A 22,147-nucleotide genomic window follows, 5' to 3' on the forward strand; every position below is an offset into this window, starting at 1 on the left:
AACTATGCTAAAGCCTGCAACTGTCCATTCCTTGAGGGTGCCTCCTACACTGAGATTTCATAATGTATAAAAGCATCTCCCACTTGTGACACTTGCATATTTTACTCTGACCCATCTTGATCGCTCCATTTAGTGAGCAACGAAGAAAACTCATTTTCTTAAACCAGCTCCAAAAATGTTGATGTAATAAATAAAAGTGACGTTACCTCTCTTCTTGTAGAATGAACAAAAATGTGTCTGGATGTAAATATTTGCTCTTATTCCAAGGGATATTGAAGTATGGCATTAATTCATAACCACACAATAATTTTTAGTAATTTATTGTAAGAAGTGTGACTTTCCACTTGGTGGAAAACATTTATGCTTGTGAATTGTGTGGGGGGAATGAGCGTGACAGTGGGGAAGTGTGTGGGGGTATGAGTGTGACATTGGCGGAGTGCGCGAGGGAATGAGAGTGATGGTGGCGGAGTGTGCCGGGGGGAGTGAATTTTCCAAAAATCAGCCAAATGTCTATTTTGGTGAGTTTGAGGGTTTCTCCCTTTTGAGCACTTGCAAGTTATCTCAGACTGTTGTCTGCCCCTCAGTTCATTAACTGTGTACAAAACATGTATAGAGCCCTGCTTTCATTATCATGCTTTCAGCAGTGGCAGACATACTCACTCCTCCTGGGACCTTTTTAGGATTCTCCGTGCATGCGCCATCAATTTAAGGGGTTTTGTGCTTCAGGTCAGATGCTGCTCTTCATATTGCATGTCGCCGAAGGGGAACAAGAAAGAAAGTTTCTGAATTCAGCTGGGTGGCATGGTAACATCTCAATGTAGGTAGAATCTCACACTCAAAATGTATTGCCATTTTATGTTATAATTTGCCTGACTTCTGACAGCTGCAGTTACAAAGGCTCGAGCTACGCAGGTTATCTGCTCTTAGTGTCCTCCATCTTAAAATGCTACCCAAGGAGGTGGTGCTCTTTTTTTTCCCCTCAGCTCATCCTATTGTGCTAGAATTACATGACACACTCAGCCGAGCCTGTACTGCAAGGTCACCACTGAACCATCCAAGCATCGGAATCTCTTCTTCATGAGACTTATCATCTGCATCATGGCTTTATGGAAGAATGGGCTGACTGTGTATCTATCCTGGCTTCAATCAGTGAGTCTGTCTAACTGAGTTATTTGCTCTGAATCAGGAATAGTCCTTGTCTCCCACTCACCATCCTCGTAAGGCATCTGGCCCTTGAAACAAAGCAGGAATTGGAAGTTTTTTGTGAAATAGGCGTTATGCAAGCTCCTAGGGTACCTGATGCAGACCGAGTCTCTCAGCACGGAAACAGACTCTTCCGTTCAACCAGTCCATGCTGAACATAATCGTGAACTAAACTAGTCCCACCTGCCTGTTCCTGGTCCATGTCCCTTCAAAACCTCTCCTATTTATGTACCTATCCAAATGTCTTTTAAATGTTGTAATTGTATTCGCATCTACCACTTCCTCAGGAAGCCCATTCCACATGCGAGCCACCCTTGGTGTAAAACTTGTAATTTATCTTCTCTTAATGTAAACATTTGCACCCTGGTCTTGAAATTCCCCATCTTGGGATTAATGTTAGTTGACTTTCCCTATCTGTAACCTTCATGAGTTTATAAACCTCTATAAGGTCGTCTCAATCTCCCAGCCTTTCCTTATAGCTCAAACCTTCCATGCTCAGCACTAACCTGGTAAATCTCTTCTGATCCTTCTCCACCTTAATTGTATCCTTCCTTCCAATAACTGGGTGGCCAGAGCTGGATACGATGTGGTAGCAGTAATCACAGGTTAATAGTACATTGATAGAATGAGACTCTTTTCTGGTGATGAAATCAGCTGGGTTTATGATCTGGGTCTGTCAATGGAATGTGTACAATCTGTAGTGCCCTGAACCTGGTCTGCAGCATTGGTTTGGTCACCGATGAAATGAAGTCATGGGGAGGTGAAGGCCTGAAGGGATTGTCGTTGGACTGTTAATTCGGCGACCCAGGTTCGAATCCTGCCACAGCAGATGGTAGGATTTGAATTCAATAAAAATCTGGAATTAAGTGTTTGATGATAATGAATCCATTGTCGATTGCCAGTAACATCCATTTGGTTCACGTGTCCTTTTAGTGAAAGAAACTGCCGTTCTTACCTGGTCTGGCCTGCGCTGACTCTTAAACTGCCCTCTGGGCGATTCGGGCTGTGCAATAAATGCTCGCCTGGCCAATGACACCCACATTCTGTCAACGAATTTAAAAAAGTGAAGTGTTGTGATCTCGCACCATTTGCATCGGTGACAGATTTGATAAATTTGCGAGTGGAATTTAGGGTCCCTAGTGGATCCTTGGATTCAGACAGCTGCCTAAAAGTTTAGCACAGCTGTCACCTTGATGGCTACCATTTCAGGTTACAGGTCCCCCTCCAGCAGTTGACATAGCTCGATGACAGTGTTCCACGACATCCACAGTCTGAGGTGACACTGTCCCTCCATTATCTGGAGGAAATGGCATCAAGGACAAGAGACTCTTGGCCTCTTGTATCACCTCGGCATCCTGAGGGGGCTCTCAGTTACAACTTTATCATATGGAGGCTGTTTGGCAGCTGCTGGAGCTTGCTCTGATACTAGGTTTACTGGTATATCATTTTTTCCTCCATTTCTTTGCTCATTTGTAGCATTGCAGCAATACGACAGCCCTTGCTGTGTCTGGATCCATTGATTGCCAATTCTAATAAACCTGTGTGAGGAATATTAGAAACAAAACAGCTCCTCAGTAATGTGAGCAGTCAGGATTAGTATCACACAAAGTTGATGGTTTAGTGTCATTCTCCATCTGGTGGGCACCCACAAGGAGGGCCCTGGGATTCTTCTACATGGATCTGTAGACATAAGGAGCCTTATTTTGATATATACAGAACAATCCATATCATGCAAGGACTGTCTGAGATTGTTAGTATTTGTGGGATTACTGAAACCATGTCCCCAACCCTCTCATCACCCCAAAAAAAGCAGCATTGTTTATCAGAGCATGTTGTTAAATACTTGGAGTTCAAGGTGAGAGAAAATCAGCTTTGGTTGCCCCTTCATTTCTCTATTCTGTAACTGGGGTTTTACCGAGATACTCCGTATCCGAGATGATGCCATGTGTTGCTGAGGTTGCTCTAACTGAAGAAATTGTATCTAGGTACTTTTGTATATAAGTTGCTGTGTAAAGTGGCAACTTATAAACTTATTGTCTTTGTGATTGGGGCACACATACTTCAAAGGTCACATGATTATGTTTATTTCACAGAGATTACTTTGATCAATCAGTAATGACCAATGACACGGTTGAGTAAACTTGGGTCTAGGATTTGTATACCATGCGGTTGGATACTCTGTTTGAACTATGATTTCATTGCAAATGTCTGATAAATGTAATTGTCCCAAGAAGAGTGTCTTATCACTCATTAGCAGAACCCATCTGTTTGGGTGAAGAAAAACTCGTTTACTCTGCTCATGCTGGGTGTGGTTGCAGCCATTTTCCATTACCATTGCTCATTACCAATTCACACAAGGATTGAAGGCAACTCAGTTCACTTTTGGAACAGAGGGCCACGGGCTCAAGCTGGTAATTCAGATACATCTGCCAAACCCCATGTCTCCTTTCTTCCTGTTGACCCCAAAGGTAGTGAGTTTCCAGATGTTCCAACCCAAGTCTTTTCATTTATGTCTTCTTCTTAGTCATACAGCATGGAAATGGACCCTTCAGTTAAACTAGTCCAAGCTGACCAGATTCCCAGACTAAACTTGTCCCATTTGAAGGATATTGGCCCATATCTTTGAAGATCTTTTTTCCTTTTGATGTACTTATCCAAATGTGTTTTCACCATTGTTAACTGTATCTGCATCCAGCACTTCATTTCACACACAAACCACTCTCTCAATTAAAAAAGAATTGCCTTTCAAATCCTTTGTAAATCTTTCTCCTCTCCCCTTAAAATTATGCCCCCTTGTTTTGAATTTCCCCACTTTACGGAAAAGACCTTTTGGTTTTAACCTTCTCTATGCCACCATGATTTTGTAAACCTCGAAGGTCACCGCTCAACCCCTATGTTTGTTTTCATAACTCAAACATTTCATTCCCAGCAACATCCTGGTAAATCTTTTCTGAAGCCTCTGTTTAATAATATCCTTCCTATAACAGGCCAACAAAAACTGCTCTCAGTACTTCAGAAGAGACCTCCCCAATGTCCTGTACAACCTTTGCATGATGTCCCAACTCCAATACTTAAAGGTCTGAGCAATGTAGGAAAGTGTACTGAATGCTGCCTTAGCCACCCTGTCTACCTGTGATAGAAATTTCAAAGAATTATGTACCTGAACACCTAGATCCCTCTAAATAAAAACTGAAAGAACTGCAGGTACTATAAATGCGAAACAAAAACAGAAGTTGCTGGAAAAGCTCGGCAGGCCTTGCAGCATCTGTGAGGAGAAATCCGAGTTAATGTTTCATGCCTGGTGTTCTGAAGAAGGGTCACTGAACCCAAGACATTAACACTCATTTCTCTTTGCAGATGCTGCCAGACCTGCTGAGCTTTCCCAGCAATTCCTGTTTTTGTTTGGCCCTAATCTCTCTATTTTGTAACACTACCCTTAATTATCTAAGTCCTGCCCTTGTTTGTTTTACCAAAATGCAATATCTTGCATTTATCCAAGTCCAATTCCATCTGCCACTCCTCAGCCCATTGACCCAATTGATCACAATCTCTTTGTAATCGTAGATAACCTTCTTCACTGTCCACAGTGCCACCAATTCTGGTGTTGTCTGCGAACGTACTGACCATGCCTCCTATATTCTCATCCAAATCATTTGTATAAATGACAAACAAAAGTGGATCCAGCACTGATCCCTGTGGCACACTGCTGGTGACAGGCCTTCAGATTGAAAAACAACCCTCCACCCTTTGTTTCCTACCGTGAAGCCAATCTTGTATTCAACTGGCAAGCTCACTCTGAATCCCATATGGTCTAATTAGTCTACCATGTGGAATCTTATCAAAGGTTTTACTAAAGGCCAAGTAAACAATATGTACTGCTCTACCCTCCTCAATCTTTTTGGTTACTTCCTCAAAAAACTCAATCAAGTTTGTAAGACACTATTTCCTTCTCAAACCACCATGCTCACTATCCCTAATCATTCCTTGCCTTTAAATGCATGGAAATCTTACCTTTCAGAATCACCTCACCAACCATCGACATCAGACTTGCAGATCTCTTGTTCCCAAGTTACTTTCTGCAGCCTTCTTTTAAAAAAAGGCACAGCATTAGTCACCCTCCAGTCCTACAGCACCTCACCTGTGGTTACAGATGATAAGATTTTTTTTTCCAAAAATAGCCTCCTCTGCCTCAGTACTATAGCTTAATCGTGCAACCATCATGCTCCCCTGACCCTAGGTCCAGCCAGGATGTTCACGACTAATGACTCCATCCTTCCACAGTGACACATGTCCAGCAATGCACCATAGTCTCCAATCCTTATTGAATCTCGTCGTCTTTACAATTATTGTCCCTTCTGCATCCCTGCATTTTGCTATCAATCCTCTATTATTCCAAGAAGGCAGCAGATTAGAAAGTTTTTCAGCTCTGTATGTTCTTTACTTTTTTCTTCTTTCTTTCCAGCCTTGGACTCCCTGCCTCAGCATGGGCTCAGAATCTCAGCCTCGGGCACCTTGCCTCAGTAAGGCCCAGTGAGATGTCCTCCCAGACCAGTGTGACATCGTCGTGGCCTGACATGGCAGTGTCCCATCTGTTATGGACCAGATCAGACTCTCTCAAAACATTTCAAGAAAGTAGCCCAAACCCGCACTTTGCTAATTGTTTTAAGCAGGTGTAAATTAGATATTCCAGGGGAGATGCCACTAGTTAAATCACTTAGTTTTAAACAAAGCAGAATTTAATTGCAAGATTACTGAATAAAACCTAAACAAAAGAGAACAGAATGCAGAATAACTTAACCTATCCAAAAACCCAACAGATCATCCCACTTAATGATGCTGTTCCCAATAATTGCAACAATCCCCATAAACACCCTTGGGCACAAAAAGTAAAATCAAACACAGGGTCTTATAGTAGAGACATCCGAGAGAGAGTACCAGCATGGACCTGCTTCTTGAGGTTCAGCAGCTTCAAAACTGCCTGACTGCTTTCAGTGAATTGCCAGATTGCCAAAAACCAAATCAAACCAGAGGAAAGCTGAGCTGAGAGAACGGACTACTCCCCTTGCATTGTGCAAGGGTTTTTAAAACTTGGAAGCCTTTTTCCTGAGGCAGTACCTGTTAGCTATAATCAAATTGGTCCTAAAATTCTTCAATGTAGACTTTTTGGAGTCTGTGTCTTTTTATGACCTCTCTGGAGAAAAAACAGTAATCTTGTGAAAGGAGCAGCGTCATCATCACATCCCAGCGTGGTAACCTCCTACCCTGACCTAGCGGCCTTCCAGCCCTGCGTGGCCTCCACTTGGACTTCTGGACTCAAGATGATTCAGAATAGTCTTCCAACCTCAAGAACCTAGAGGTGAAGTTGGTTGAGGCCTGGCGTGAACTGATGGCTAGGTGTCATCATGGACCTGGTTGGAAGGACTGTTGTCCTAAACTTATTATTTCTCTACTATCTAATTTATTCCTACAATGTGTCAAGAAAGCTAATTCAATTCAAATGACTTCCCCAGATTGCCTTGCACATTACTGTCCACTGTTAATCTCCTTGACCTTCAATGAGGTGACCTTCAAGACTGACCCATGACCCACTCCTTTGACAAATTTGGATGGAGAGTCACAACTGATGAATGACCAGGACCCTATCTGGTCTCTGTGCAGCTCCCCAAATGATTGCCACTGAATATCGTTGTGGCCCTGACTGGCCCATATTCCCTGAATTGAATTGAATTTATTGTCACGTGTACCGATGCCCATCGAAAAGCTCTGTAAAAAGCTTTGAAACGCTGATCCTGACTGACCAAAGCACTGGCCAACTGCATCCAGTGCCACGGATTGAGATTGGACACTGCCCTTGACTGACTGCATTGGGAGCTTCTGACTGACCAGAGTTTCACTCGACTTGACCAAAAACATTTCCTCCTTGGCCATTTGGTTGAAGCACATTGTATGTTTTTGGTTAAGCTGTTTTAGCACGTCAGTGTAATACCTACAATGTGATACATTGCAGTTCAGTAACATGTCCACCCCTGCAGACTTCAGACAACCATGACAGTCTGCTTGGCTTTGTGCCTGAGCTAAACAACAAGCAATGTGGAAATACTTTGAGCTTTGAAGTTCTGATTTGAGGTGGCTAGTGTAAAAATGCAAATCAGAGAAGTAGTGAGCATTCAGATAAGTACAAAATGAATGAATGCTGGGAGGGTGACTGAGGAGCCCTAATGTGTGTCCTCATCCAATCTATGAACTGGGTGCCGTCCATGTGTAATAACCCTACATGCATAAAACAAGGTAGCGGCAGAGTAGGCCTCCTGAGCTCACTCTGATCACTTCTCTCGTTTTTTTTTCCTGTCTCTATACCTTTACTTCCCTCTTGTCCTAAGTTTGGATGGCATTGGTGGCTGGGAGCACCCCGTGTGGACCTCAAGTGAAACCTTCCTTCCTTTTCTGGAATGAGCACAGGATCTGGCATCGGAATCTGAAGAAGTGGCGTCAGCGAGGTGGGGCCAGTGGCAAAAAATGGTGCCTGAGGATTGGCTACTTTGTTGATTGGATCTGTGGCAGCAGCAAAGTGGTGGTGGAAGGGTGTCACAGCAACATTGACGTGGGCCCAGTGGCAAGAGACGCGACTCTGGCATTAGTTAGTCTGGCGCAGGTGACTGCAAGGCGGTGGCAAAGGAGTATTGGCCCAATGGCAAAAGATGACAAATGATGATGGGCAACATGATTGGTTGTGTAGATGGCGGCAAAGTGGTGGAGGTGGGATGGTGGCACAGGCGTCATTGATGGTGATAAGCTGGCTCACGACTGATGGATTCTCTTAAGCTATATCTTTCTTTTTGGTTCCCTTGTTCTTAAATTATTCAAAATGGCACTGAATTGTGGTGACAAATGACAGCTTTTCACTTTTCTTATGTGTTCTTACTGTAAACTGCACATGACAATAAAAAAATTCTTTCTTTCTTTCATTCATTCAACGTGTGTCCTGGCAGCACCGTTACAATGGCGAGTGCAGCTTTCAAGTGGAGAACTGAATTGTAAATGGATCAGAAGTATGTATTGTGATGTAGTAGTGAGGCTGGAGACTCAATGATGCCAATATCCATGGAGGTGGAGCATACAAATGATCACTGACTGGAGTGTGCCCTTAGATGTTGGGGACTGCTGTCTGAAAAGGAAGCCCAAAGGATCCGGTTGGCGATTGTCACTCTTTCAAACCAGTGTTGGAAAAGAGGAAGAAACATATCAATTAGAAATAATTAAAATAAATCCTAAAACTGAGGATGCTCGGGATCTAAACCAAACAAAAACAGAAATTGATGGAGAAACTCAGCAGGTCTGGCAACCTCTGTGAAGAAAAAAACAGAGCCAACATTTGAAGTCCTGTAACTGAGTTCTGAAGAAGGGTCATTGGACCCGACCAGTTAGCTCTGTTTTCTTCCCCTGGATTTCAGTGAATCTTTGGATTTTGCTGCTTTTAGAGACTTTGGCTATCACTCAGCTTTTGTTCAAAACTGAGCTTAATAGTAAGGAAAGGAGAAAGTGAGGACTGCAGATGCTGGAGATCAGAACTGAAAATGTGTTGCTGGAAAAGCGCAGCAGATCAGGCAGCATCCAAGGAGCAGGAAAATCATTGTTTCGGGCATAAGCCCTTCTTCAGGAATCTGAAGAAGGGCTCATGCCCAAAACGTCGATTTTCCTGTTCCTTGGATGCTGCCTGACCTGCTGCGTATTTTCAGCTCTTAATAGTAAGGAAATCAAGGGATAAAGTTGGAATTGGTGCAGAAGGTCAGTCGTGACCTTATTGAATGAAAAGGGGTCATTATAGCTTCCTCCACGTATATTTTGTCATCTTAGGTAATTTGGTTTTGATAAACTTTTTACTGTGTTGATCCTAAATAACTTGTACTCTTGTCATTGATTTTAATCAGAAAAATTTACAAGTAAGTATGTTACAACTGAATCTGTTAATAAGTCAAGTTGTCGGATTGAATCTAGTTTTAACTGGCAAAAACTCTTCTATTGAGGCCACTAATATCAATTTACAATTGTCCTATGTGCAGGGTAACTCAAAGCTGTAAAGATTTTGCAATTGTAGGACACTCCCATCCTGTGGGAATTAGATAATAAACCCAATAAAAGTGCCATTGTCTATGTTGCTATTATAAGCCTGTATTTGAAAAAGCATTCTTTAGCAACATAAACTGTTGTGGCACTTCTGTGTTACAGCACTGATTTGACTGGTAGGTGAATTAGCTATTGTATATAACATAATGTTTCATATTGTGTTGTATTTCTGTGATTAAAAAGGGTTTTTTTAAAATAAAAATAGGTTAGATGTAGGCTGTTTAGGTGTTTAACTGTTGGATTTCACACAGGAAGATGTATTTGTAAAATACATTTTTTTTAGATTAGATTTCTTAGTTTGGAAACAGGCCCTTCGGTTCAACAAGTCCACACCAACCCTCCAAAGAGCAACCCACCCAGACCCATTCCCCTACATTTACCCCTTCATCTAACACTACAGGCAATTTAGCATGGCCAATTCACTTAACCAGCACATCTTTGGACTATGGGTGGAAACTGGAGCACCCAGAGGAAACCCACACAAACACTGGGAGAATGTGCAAACTCCACACAGACAGTTGCCCGAGGCGGGAATTGAACCCAGTTCTCTGGTGCTGTTAAGCAGCAGTGCTAACCACTGTGCCACCCAAAAGCATTGTGGAGAATGCGGGCAACAATCCCATACATCTCGCATGCCAACCGAGAACAGGCTTTGTAATATTTACATTTGTTTGTAAATGGGAGGACAAATCTTTAACTATCTGATCTTCTTTGATCAAATATATTTACAAATGAATTATTTATAATTAATACACCTGTGCAGTTCACGAGTAAACATTAATATCAATTAAAATATTATACACTATGGAAATGGCTAAGAAAGTGAAGAAAATATTTTAGTTTGGTTTCTTCCACTGTCGAGATTATTTCATTTACTGTGGATTAGAGTTTGGTGTAAATGAAACACCGTTATCTGCAAATGCTTAAATCTCTCCACAATTGAGAGGGATTGCAATAGGCTTGTGGGGGAAAAAAAGGCTGGCTAGTTTCATACCATGTTTTGCAAATGGCACATTGCACAACATCTATTTCAGTATTTATCAATGTTGTCACTGTAGTCATTTGGTAGTACACAATTTAAACAATACTGAAGAAAAACAGACTTGTTTTAAGTGTTTTGCCTTGTCAGTTGCCTGATGAGTACAAGAAATACCAAATAAAGGAAAAGCACGATTAATATTGTGCGTATGACATTGGTTGGTTGGCAATATGCACTCTGATTGCTAGAGGTGTTGTTTGGAGAATACAACAGTTAATGATGATTGGCAATTAATTGCCAAATGTTTAAAACAAGATTGACTGACTCTAATAACCCTGGTGGACGTGGGTAACATTACAACGTTTAAGACATTTTTGGATATGTACACGAATAGGAAAAGTTGAGAGGGTTTTGGGTCAGGAGCAGGCAGGTGGGACTAGTTTAGTTTGGGATAATGTTTGGCTTGGACTGAAGGGTATGTTTCCCTGCTGTATGACTCTATAATGTCTTTTTTCAATGCTTTATGGGGGGGGGGGGGGGGGGCGGGTGCATCTTCAATAACTTGGATCTTCATGTGATATTTTAACTTTTCATATGGATGGTATGGCTAATATACTGCAGCACAGTGCATTGTGACTTCTAAGCACATTCTTCTAATCTGGTAAAGAGCAAGCTTTCCTCTGATTTCCTTATTTTGGCATGTAGAACTACCAACTACGGGCCAGGCAATTTATTCACTGGGGTTTGAAAGCTGTAATAGAGTGGGAAAGGAGGACAAGGGCATTTGGAGTTAGTCATACAGCATGGAAACAGACCCTTCTGTCCAACTCATCCATGCTGACCAGGTTTCCCAAACTATACTCTTCCCATTTTCCTGCCTTTTGGCCCATATATGCCTCTAAACCCTTCCTATTCATGTACCTGTCCAAATATCTTTCAAATGTTGTACCTGTGCTTGCTTGTACCAATTCTTACTGGTGCAGCTCTTTTTACTGGCCCATTTCAAAGCAGTGGTGGAAGGATAGGGTGATTTTTGCAACAAAAATCTGTTCTAGTTTTTATTGGCTCAATTAATGCTGTTTTATCAATAAGAGCTTGATTTCTAAAATAAGCAGAATAGTCCACCATTAACTTGTATTATGTTAATATCTTTCAGGAATTTCAATTGTAGAGCATTGTGAACTCTATGGCTTCTACCTGGGAAAAGATTAGAGACTTTTATGACTGGGCAGTGGAAAATGGAGGTAAGAGAAACAGCATTCCAGTATGTCCTCAAGAACCTAATTTATTACTAGATTAAACAGGTGTAGAATATGGTTTGTCAGCCAAAATAGGAGGAGAAAAACTGGTGTTTGTTTCACTATTTGTTTCCATTTTCTTCAGCATCAGTAATTATTCCAATCTTTAATTTGTTGAAGCATGGATTACTTTATCAATGGGAATAGGTGGAGAGTGTGGATCATTGACATTCTTAAGGACAAAAGAGAATGTGGTGCACAGGAAATTATATAATGATAGAATTGGTTTTAATTCTTCTTGCAAACACATGACAGGTTGCCTGCCTTCCTGCCCTATAATCTCACTGGATTTGTGTCAGTCTTTTATTTGGCTTAAACACACCTTATACTTTTCTTACGAATACACAATAAGAGGATCAAAGCTTTCTCTTCTCGTTAACATTATGCCTATAAATTTCTGCAGACATTCTGTGCCTTTTGCTGTCCCTGACTGTGACTACAGTTCCTAGATTTGGCTGGGAAAGTGTTTTTTTTGGTGTATGGGACAGAGGATTGAGTATTAGCCTGTTTCATGTTTAAGGTACTGAGCATTTAGTGTAGTTCCAATTACATTTAGCTAGAAGGAATTTTGATTACCATTTCTTAAATTACTATGGCCAAAAAGTTTGCCTGTGATTCAGATCTATTTTAAAGATAGTGTGTTCTTTATGTGGGGCAAAAGGTGTGTAAGATTGTGTATGTTTATCAGCTGACTTATTTGATTTAATTGTCTCTTTTTTCAAATATTTCAGACAAGAGGACTGACCCCTGGTTCCTGGTATACTCACCCATTCCCATTATTGTGACCTTCATAATTTACCTTCTAATCTGCAAATATGGGCCAAAGTACATGCGCAATCGAGAACCGTTCAATCTGAAATATGTACTACTTGTTTACAATTTTTCCCTAGTTGCTATCTCCGCTTATATTTTTTGGGAGGTATGTGTGCTTCTTTCTAATTTTTTGTAATTAAGAATAATCCTGTTATAACACTAGGTTATAGTTCAACAGGTTCATTAAAAATCACAAGCTTTTGGAGTGCTGCTCCTTCGTCAGGCTTTTCTACTCAAGATCTCCTACTTCTGAAATCATGTGCTTTCTTCCCTTTTGAGAATATGTCCTGCCACAATCAAGATCTATGCTCCTGAACTCCCAGGTTTCTCTGTCTCTAAATACTTTTGAAATTGTTCCATTTTAAACCTATATTGCTTCTTTCTAACACACAGGCTGCTTGTGTACCCAATCTGCAGGCCTGTATCGAATTCAAATCTAACCCAGCCAGTTATCACCCTATCAGTTTACTCATGGTCATCAGTAAAGTGATGGAAGGTGTCTTATAGTGTTATCAAGCAGCACCTGCTCAGCAATAACTTGCTCAGTGATGCCCAGTTTGGGTTCTGCCAGGGTCACTCCATTCTTGACCTCATTACAGTCTTGGTCCAAGCATGGACAAAAAAGCTGGATACCAGAGGTGAGGTGAAAGTCACAGCCCTTGACATCAAGGTCACATCTGATCAAGTGTGGTATGCAGGTTGTGGTTGTTGGAGGTCAGTCATCTTAGCTCCAGGACACCTCTGCAAGAGTTCCTCAGGGTAGTGTCCTAGTTCCAACCATCTTCAGCTGCTTCATCAATGATGTTCATGCTATCATTATGTCAAAAGTAGGAATATTCACCAATGAGTGCGCAATGTTCAGCAGCATTCAAGACTGCTCAGGTGCTGAAGTAGTCCATGTCTAAATGCACCAAGATCTGGACAATTTCCAGGGCTGGGCTGACAAGTGGCAAGTAACATTTCCACCACACAATTCCAATTGATTTATCAAGCATGATTTCCTTTCATAAATCCATAATAACTCTGTCTGATTCTAATACTGTTTTCCATCTGCTCTGCTGTTAAATCTTTTACAATGGATCAAGCATTTTCCCAACTCCTGATATTGGGCTAACCAGGCTATAACTGGCATAGACAGTTGAAAGGGCAAAGTTGCAGTCAATGTGATGGGTTGATGTGTGTCTATTTTTAATGCAAGAAGTGTCAGGAATAAGAGTGATGAACTTAGTGCGCGGATCAGTACTTGGAGCTATGGTGTTGTGGCCATTATGGAGACTTGGATATCCCAGAGGCAGGAATGGTTATTGAATGTTCTGGGGTTTAAATGTTTCAAAAGGAATAGAGGAAAGTAAAAGAGATGGGGAAATGGTATTGCTAATCAGAGTATCACAGCCGCAGAAAGGGAGGTCATCAAGGAGGGTAAGTTGACTGAGTCAGTATGGGTGGGAGTCAGAAACAGGAAAAGAGCGGTCATTTCATGGGAGTTTTCTATCGACCCGACAGTAGTAACAGAGACATGGAGAAGCAGATTGGGAGGCAGAATTTGGAAAGGTGCTGAAGTAACAGGATGGTTGCCATGGGTGACTTCAACTTCCCTAATATTGATTGGAACCTCTTTAGTTCAGATAGTTTGGATGGAGCAGAATTTTGTCGGATACCTGATTCAAAATATAGATAGGCCGACTAGAAGGGAGGCGGAATTGGATTTGTTGCTTCTCCAGGTAAGTCCCCTAAGCCAGATGGGATATACCCAAGGTTACTATGGGAAGTGAGGGAAGAGATTACTGCGCCTTTGACAACGATCTTTGCATCCTCACTGTCCACTGGAGTAGTACCAGATGATTGGAGGGTGGCAAATGTTGTTCCCTTTTTCATGAAAGGGGATAGGGATAATCCTGGGAATTACAGAGCAGTCAGTCTTGCATCGGTATTAAGGATTCTGAGAGACAGGATTTGTGGTTATTTGGAAAAGCATAGTTTGATTAGAAATAGACAGTATGGCTTTATGTGGGGGAGGTTATGCCTCTCAAGCCTTATTGAATTCTTTGAGGATGTTACAAAACACATTGAAGGTAGAACAGTGGATATGGTGTATATGGATTTTGGCAAGGCATTTGATAAGGTTCCCCATGGTAGGCTCATTCAGAAATTAAGGATGCTTTGGATACAGGGAAATTTGGTGATCTGGATATAGAATTGGCTGGCTCATAGAAGACAAAGGGTGGTAGTAGATGGAAAGTATTCAGCCTGGAGCTTGGTGACCAGTGCTGTTCCGCAGGAATCTGTTCTTGGACTTCTGCTCTTCGTGATTTTTAGAAATGACTTGGATGAGGAGTGGAAGGGTGGGTTAGTAAGTTTGCCAATGACAAAATGGTTGATGAAGTTATGGATAGTGTGGAGGGCTGTTGTAGATTGCAACAGAACATTAACAGGATGCAGAATTGCGCTAAGAAGGGGTAGATGGAGTTCAACCTGGAAAAATGTGAAGTGATTTGTTTTAGAAGGAATTTGAATGCAGAATATAGGGTTAAAGGCAGAATTCTTGACAATGTGGAGGAACAGAGGCATCTTCGGGTCCACGTCCATAGATCCCTCAAAGTTGCCACCCAAGTTGATAGGGTTGTTAAGGCGTTTGGTATGTTGACTTTCGTTGCTGGGAATTGAGCTTATGAGCTGCGAGGTTATGCTGCCACTCTGTAAAGCCCTGGTTAGACCACACTTGGAATACTGTGTTGAATTCTGGTCGCCCCATTATGAGAAAGATGTGGAAGAGTGAGAGTGCAGAAGAGATTTACCAGGATGCTGGACTGGAGGGCATGTCTTATGAAGGAAGATTTGAGGGAGCTAGGGCTTTTCTCATTGGAGCGAAGAAGGATGAGAGGTGACTTGATAGAGGTGTAAAAGATGATGAGAGACATAGATAGAATGAATAGCCAGAGACTTTTGTCCAGGGCAGAAATGGCTGTCACAAGGGGATGATTGGTGGAAAGATTATGGGCGATATCAGGAGTATGTTCTTTACACAGGGAGTGGTAGGTATGTGGAATGCACAATTGGCAGTGGTAATAGAGTCAAATACATAGGGACATTTAAATGACTCTTGGATAGGCATGTGGGTAGGGAAATGAAGGGTATGTTGGCTAGTTTGATTTTAGAGTAGGATAAAAGGTCAGCACAACATCGAAGGCTGAAGACCCTGTACTGTGCTGTACTGTTCTATGTTCTGTAACTCCTTGTTTTCTCTCTACTTCTATGACTCTATGACTTCATTTTTTAAATCTTGGGGTTACATTAACTACTCTCAAATTCATAGGAACTGTGCCATTGATGATAGAATCTTGAAACATGACCATCAATGCATCCATTATTTCTGGGGCCACTTTCTGGAGTCACCTTTACTGTGACTCAAATGCCTGTCTGATTGCTTGACTATGGAGTCCCCTATCACTGTTCCTCTTCCATACTACTTTCTTCCCTCCTACCTTGTGGAGTGATTGTGGTACCACAGACCTGAGGAATCATGACCCTCAGCAAAATGAAAAAATCTATTAGCAAGCAAGCTTTTTTATTTTCGAGATTGCATTGTTTTACGGACTAATTTCTTAAGAGGCAAATCTATTGATGATTAACAACAAGTATCAAGTTATTAATCAACAGAATTCATTGCACCCACGTCATGATCAGAAGATGAGTGATTGCTGTGGAGGACTCATCATTGAAGCTAGTGTAATTGTCCTTTCTAAACGAATCAGGGTAAACGTCGGAGTTTCTAGTTGGTGCTAATTGTTTGATAGATGTCATTCAGACATTTTGGACCTAACATTGAACAAGACTTAAGCTAATTTAGTTAATAGCTTCAGTACTTAACATATCTAGATTTGGCGATGCCGGTGTTGTCACAACCACCTGATGAAGGACCAGCGCTCTGAAAGCTAGTACTTCCAAATAAACCTGTTGGACTATAACCCAGTGTTGTGATTTTTAACAGATCAAGAGTTGAGATATTTGGATCAGATGCAAATCAATGAATTTTGTTTCAATGCATCATTATTAAATGTCTGACGTAAACTGAGACTCATTATTTATTGGCAGCAGAGACAAAGGGTGGCAACCACTTAACGTGATGCCATTTGATTTCATCTATGACGACATCTGGTTCTGTTTCAGCGGAAGTGTTCATTGTGTGGATATTGTGTTTTTTAATAAATCTAATACCTAATGTTTCTTTCTAGTTCCTGGTGACTTCAATTCGTGCAAAATATAGCTATCTTTGTGAACCTGTGGATTACAGCAACAGTGAGCTTGGACTGAGGGTGAGGAATGTTGATAGAAAACAGGGCTAAAGATCTATATAATGAAGTGTATCAGTAAATCTGTCCAACATTTAAGTTTGATTCTGTGAAGTGAGCAATGATTTTAGTCTGTTCATGTCACTTTTTTACTTGTAGTTAAAAGCATAACAATGTGTCATTTCATTAAAAACGGAACATTTTTCTGAACAGTTACAATTTGACCTCTGCAAAGTGGCTGAATTGTTGATTTGGAATTTGGAAGGGGCCTAAAAAGTGAGGACTTAAACTCACAGACGCACTTTGCATTTTCCATTCCTTACAGGTATAGATGTGCTTTAGAGTCCCATTTTTAGATTCAGTGACATGTCACTTCGTAAACTTATTTGGATCGGATGCTTATGGCTTTGCATGCAAATTTCTTCCTTCTCCCTAAAGGCTAACTAAATTAGAAGTAATTGAGGTGACATTTGATTCAAGTCATCATCTGCTTTCATGACACAAGCTAAAATATACAAAACAATAGGTATGAGCATAATCGATTATTTGTTGAAAGGCAACTTATTTGTGTAATTATGAAATGCACTTATAATGCTAATTCTCCTTTGTCGTTTCTTATTTCCACAATATGGATTTATGGAAGGGAAATCATGAGGATGAGAAATTTTGAGGATGTAACCAGCACAATACTTGGAGAACCTGAGGATGTGGTACACTTAGGTTTTCAAAAAGCTTTTGGTCAGGCCCAACACAAAATGTTAGCGCGTAAAATGAAAGTGCATGGAAGTCATAGCAATATACTGGCAAGGATTGAGAATTGATAGCAGACGGAGACAAACAGTATAAATAAATGGGCCAATTTGAAGTGAAGGAATGTGAGAAGTGGGATACCACAGAGATCCAGTACTTGGGCTCCAACTATTAATCATCTATGTTCATGACTTGTTTGGTGTGTAAGTGCTGAGGAGGACATACAGGCTTCAGGGTGATTTTTGACAAATTGAGTGAGTGGGCAAATACATGTTAGATGCAGTATAACATGGGAAATAATGAAGTTGTCCACTTTGGTTGGAAAAGCGGAATGACAGAGTCTTATTTAAATTATTTGCACATTCTCCCCATGTCTGTGTAGGTTTCCATCAGATGCGCTAGTTTTCTCCCACAGTCCAAAGGTATGCAGGTTAGGTGGATTGGCTATGCTAAATTGCCCATAGTATCCAGGGATGTGCAGGCCAGGTAGATTAGCCATGGGAAATGCAGGGTTACTGGGATAGGGTAGAGGGGTTTGGCTGGGATGTTCTTCGCAGTGTTGGTGTGAACTTGATGAGCTGAATGGCCTCTTTCCACACTGTCGGGATTATGTGATTCACTTTTGAATGGCAGAGTGAACCTGATGGGTCAAGTGGCCAACTTCTGCTCCTACATTCTATGTTTCTATCTTCAAATGCGCGATTCAGGGGGGTCAGTTAGCTCAGTTGGCTCTCTGGCTGGTCTGCAATGCACAGTGGCTCCAAGAGCATGGATTCAATTCCTATACCTGCTGAGGTTACTGAAAGGATTCTCCGTCAGACCCTCAGGTTAAACCACCAGCTGTTATCTCTCTTGCTCTCTATGGGGAGCAGTCCTACGGTCTGTTTGGAATGTGGTGGCTTTACATAATTCATCTGAACAGGTTTGCAAATATGGTAGCAGGTAAAGCAGCATCAGAGGACCAGGGGACTCGATGTTTCAGGTCGGAAACTTTCAGCAGGGCTGATGAAAGATTCCAACCTGAAACATCGACTCCCATGCTCCCCTGATGCTGCTTGACTGGCTGTGCTTTCTCCAGCTCCATACTTTATCAACTCTGACTTTCCTGCATTCACAGCCCTCACTATCTATCTCCAAGTGTAAGTGTAGTGGTCAACCAAATACAAATCCATAAATACTGCTATCAAAGCAGGAAGGAGGTGAGGTGTTATATTCTTCATATAGTTTCACATGGAAATAAAATCATTTAAACACGATTCATTTTTATAATGCTATGCAATCTGTAGCTCCATTCTTGGCTGTCCTTTTGGTTTTCCAAAAACAAGAAAGGTGGACTGTGGAAGTGCTATCTCTGAGATTTGTTCGGAGTCCAACAATAATGTTGTGGGAATAATTCAAAATGGGAATTTCTTTGCATGTTGATGGAGAAAGCCATGCTCATATGATTCATTAATTGTGGTTAGCTTCAGAGTAGCATTAATAGAAGCCCATTCTTTACAGATGATTGAGAAGAGACATGAAACAGAAAATATAACGTCATCTTAAAACATGAATCTGTCCCTCAAGGAATCAAATTATATTTTTAAAATCTACAGCATATGTAAAACTACTTAACATTGGGCTTTGTGTATCCTTGAAGTTAATTGGCTTCAGTTTTTATACCTCAAGTTGAATACATTCATACAATGACAATTTAAACGTTCTTCTCTGGTTTTTTTATGACAAGTTGAGAGTTTCAGGTGGTTTTATGTTGGCATATGTATGCATTACATGTTGAACTGAATCTCCGCTATCATGGGAAAAGGGTGCCAAGCAAGGGCAAAAATCCAAATCGTCTGTCAGTAATGAACCGGTATTGTCAATAATCATGAAACAAATTCAAGGAGAAGCCATTTGTCTCGCACTATTAGGGTGTTGGATTGCATGAAAGTATCCGCTGAGGTGTTATGCTGTAGTCCTTATGTGAGGTTTGAACTTGCTGAAAGATGAGTGTGCAACCACTGATATCTGAGCAGAAAGAGAGATTCTGTACTTTAATCTTCAGTTTGTTTGTGACTGGCTTGAGGCTTGTCATTAAGCATTTTATTGTCACCGGTATTCTCTCTTCCCCCTCCAAGCCATTTGAGATTGAAGTAGTTTCCGATCTTTCTCGTAGAATCAGCTCAATCACCTTTCACTTGGACTGTCTTTTTATTTAAAATAAGTTATGTCTGTATAAACATTGGATGATAAGGGTGTTATCTTACTGTGTTTCTTCAGTGACTGAAGATTGAGTTTTTGCAACATTTATGACTCAATATTTTATCTGCAAATAATAACAGTTCTCTGATAGATTTGTGGGCAAACACATCAAGTTCATTCTGATTCTTTATTGAATTAGGTAGGACAGCTACACAAAAGTTGCATTTGGTTCTTATACCTTCTAGGGAACAGACAAAGTGCTAGTTTCCACTTGTGGACAATTTTTTTCAGTGCTAATTGTTATTATTTATCTTCACCCTAGTTAGACAATAAGTGTGAGCAGGATCAGAATCTCTGGCATTATTCCCTGCTTTCCTGATTTAAATCGTCTATCAATGCTCCCAGTACAGGCTAATATATGAAAAATAATATATGTAATTGAGACACTGGCAGGTATTGTTTATGCATTAATTGATTTTTTTTTCCTTTGGTTTTGCTACTTGTTTCCCTTTTATTTATTTGTTACATGTTATCAAGGATCTATCTGGTCACCTGGCAGGGAACATTGTGAACAGACTGTTAGAAACAAGAATATATCCTTGATACTTCTCCATGCCTGAATTCCATGTTGGCTCATAACTGATAAGTGATTGAATTTTCCTTGCTGCTGCCTACTCCCTTCCCACTTATGATTATGGAGGTGCTGGTGTTGGACAGGGGTGGACAATGTTGAAAATTACACAATATCAGGTTATAGTCCCAACAGGTTTATTTAGACGCACTAGCTTTCGGAGCGCTGCTGCTACATCAGGTGATCATCAACAACCTGATGAAGGAGCAATGTTCCAAAGGTTGGTGCTTCCAAGTAACTTGTTGGACTATATCCTGGTGTTGTGATTTTTAACTTCCCTACTTATGCAGTTTTCAATGGTGGTATTAAAACAACATCCTCCAGTGATTACTGATTTTGCTTCGGTGCCATTGAAAAGCTAGGCCATTTTGTAAGGGGTGCCATGCTGAAATGCTAAATAATTTGACTTAAGTATTTTACTAATATGTTCTTGTTGGAAAGTTGTTTGTATTACAAGGCAGATGGCTCCTTCAATGGTTCAGTTTGTTTATTTGCTTTTATGTTCCCCAGAAGAGGGAAAGGTTTAATCTCAATGTAGTTGTAGACCACAGCTGAACTCTGTTTACAAGTAGTCAATCTCTCAGAAAATGGCTTGTGTGGGAAAATGGATGGATTCACACTGGCATAATAACAGTGCTTCTTGGATGTTGGATTAGGTAGTTTACAGGGGAGAGTAAAAGTGGTTTAATTCTGTTCTTGCACCAACTGAGGTTACCATGACACTTCCCTTCTGAGTACTTGGAACTAGCACTTAATCAAAATAGATAATTTCCCAATATGAAACCGAATTGACTTAAAAGTTAAACAAAGCAAATAGTCCAGCAGCACTGTTCCTTTTAATAGAAACATTTGTACAACCTGTATGATCAACAGAGACTTTTACATTAACTGTGAAAATCCCCATCCCGATCTTGCTTTTCCAATAATCGTATTATGCATAGTGACTTAAAATCCTAGAATCGCTACAGTGTGGGAGCAGTCCATTCAGCCCATCAAGTCCACACTGGTGCAGCATTCCACCCAGACGCACCATATCCCTGCACACTGGGGTAATTTAGCATAGCCAATTTACATAACCTGCACACTTTGGACTGAGGGGGATAACTAGAGCACTCAGAAAAAAATGGCTGGAGGAAGAGCGCCTCATCTTCCGCCTAGGAACCCTCCAACCACAAGAGATGAACTACAATTTCTCCAGTTTCCTCATTTCCCCTCCCCCCACCTTGTCTCAGTCCCAACCCTCGAACTCAGCACCACCTTCCTAACCTGCAATCTTCTTCCTGACCTCTCCGCCCCCCACTCCCACTCCGGCCTATCACCCTCACCTTATCACCCTCACCTTAACCTCCTTCCACCTGTTGCATTTCCAATGCCCACTCCCCCAAGTCCCTCCTCCCTACCTTTTATCTTGGCCTACTTGGCACACTTTCCTCATTCCTGAAGAAGGGCTCATGCCCAAAACGTCGATTCTCCTGCTCCTTGGATTCTGCCTGACCTGCTGCGCTTTTCCAGCAACACACTTTCAGCCCCCACCCAGAAAAGACGCAGGCAGACACTGGGAGAATGAACAAACACTCATCTAAGGATGGAATCAAACCCGGGTTCCTAGCACTGAGACAGCAGTGCTAACCACGGAGCCTTCGTGCTGCCCACTAAAAAGTTTAGATCTGTATCCTGTGCAATCAGTATAAATGTTGTGATTGTTTGCAGAAGTGTAATACTGATGTCATAGAGATGTACAGCATGGAAACAGACCCTTTGCTCTGACTCGTCCATGCTGGCCAAATATCTGAAATAAATCTAGTCCTATTTGCCAGCATTTGACTCATTCCTCTTGATCCTTCCTATTCACATATACGCCCAGATGCCTTTTAAATGC

General features: G+C 41.2%; 1 protein-coding gene across 2 annotated transcripts in view; it reads left to right on the top strand.

Moving 5' to 3' along the window:
* Nucleotides 1-22,147, top strand: part of LOC132819124 (elongation of very long chain fatty acids protein 4-like) — a 60,916-nt gene that overhangs the window by 15,691 nt on the left and 23,078 nt on the right. For both annotated transcript variants that reach the window (XM_060830516.1, XM_060830518.1), the window contains exons 2-4: nucleotides 11,463-11,550; nucleotides 12,336-12,523; nucleotides 16,650-16,730. In XM_060830516.1, the coding sequence (XP_060686499.1) occupies nucleotides 11,493-11,550; nucleotides 12,336-12,523; nucleotides 16,650-16,730 (327 nt within the window). In that variant the 5' untranslated portion in view covers nucleotides 11,463-11,492. The remainder of the gene's footprint in view (nucleotides 1-11,462; nucleotides 11,551-12,335; nucleotides 12,524-16,649; nucleotides 16,731-22,147) is intronic.

This window comes from Hemiscyllium ocellatum, chromosome 9 (genome assembly GCF_020745735.1).
Source record: "Hemiscyllium ocellatum isolate sHemOce1 chromosome 9, sHemOce1.pat.X.cur, whole genome shotgun sequence".
Classification (NCBI taxonomy): Eukaryota; Metazoa; Chordata; class Chondrichthyes; order Orectolobiformes; family Hemiscylliidae; genus Hemiscyllium; species Hemiscyllium ocellatum.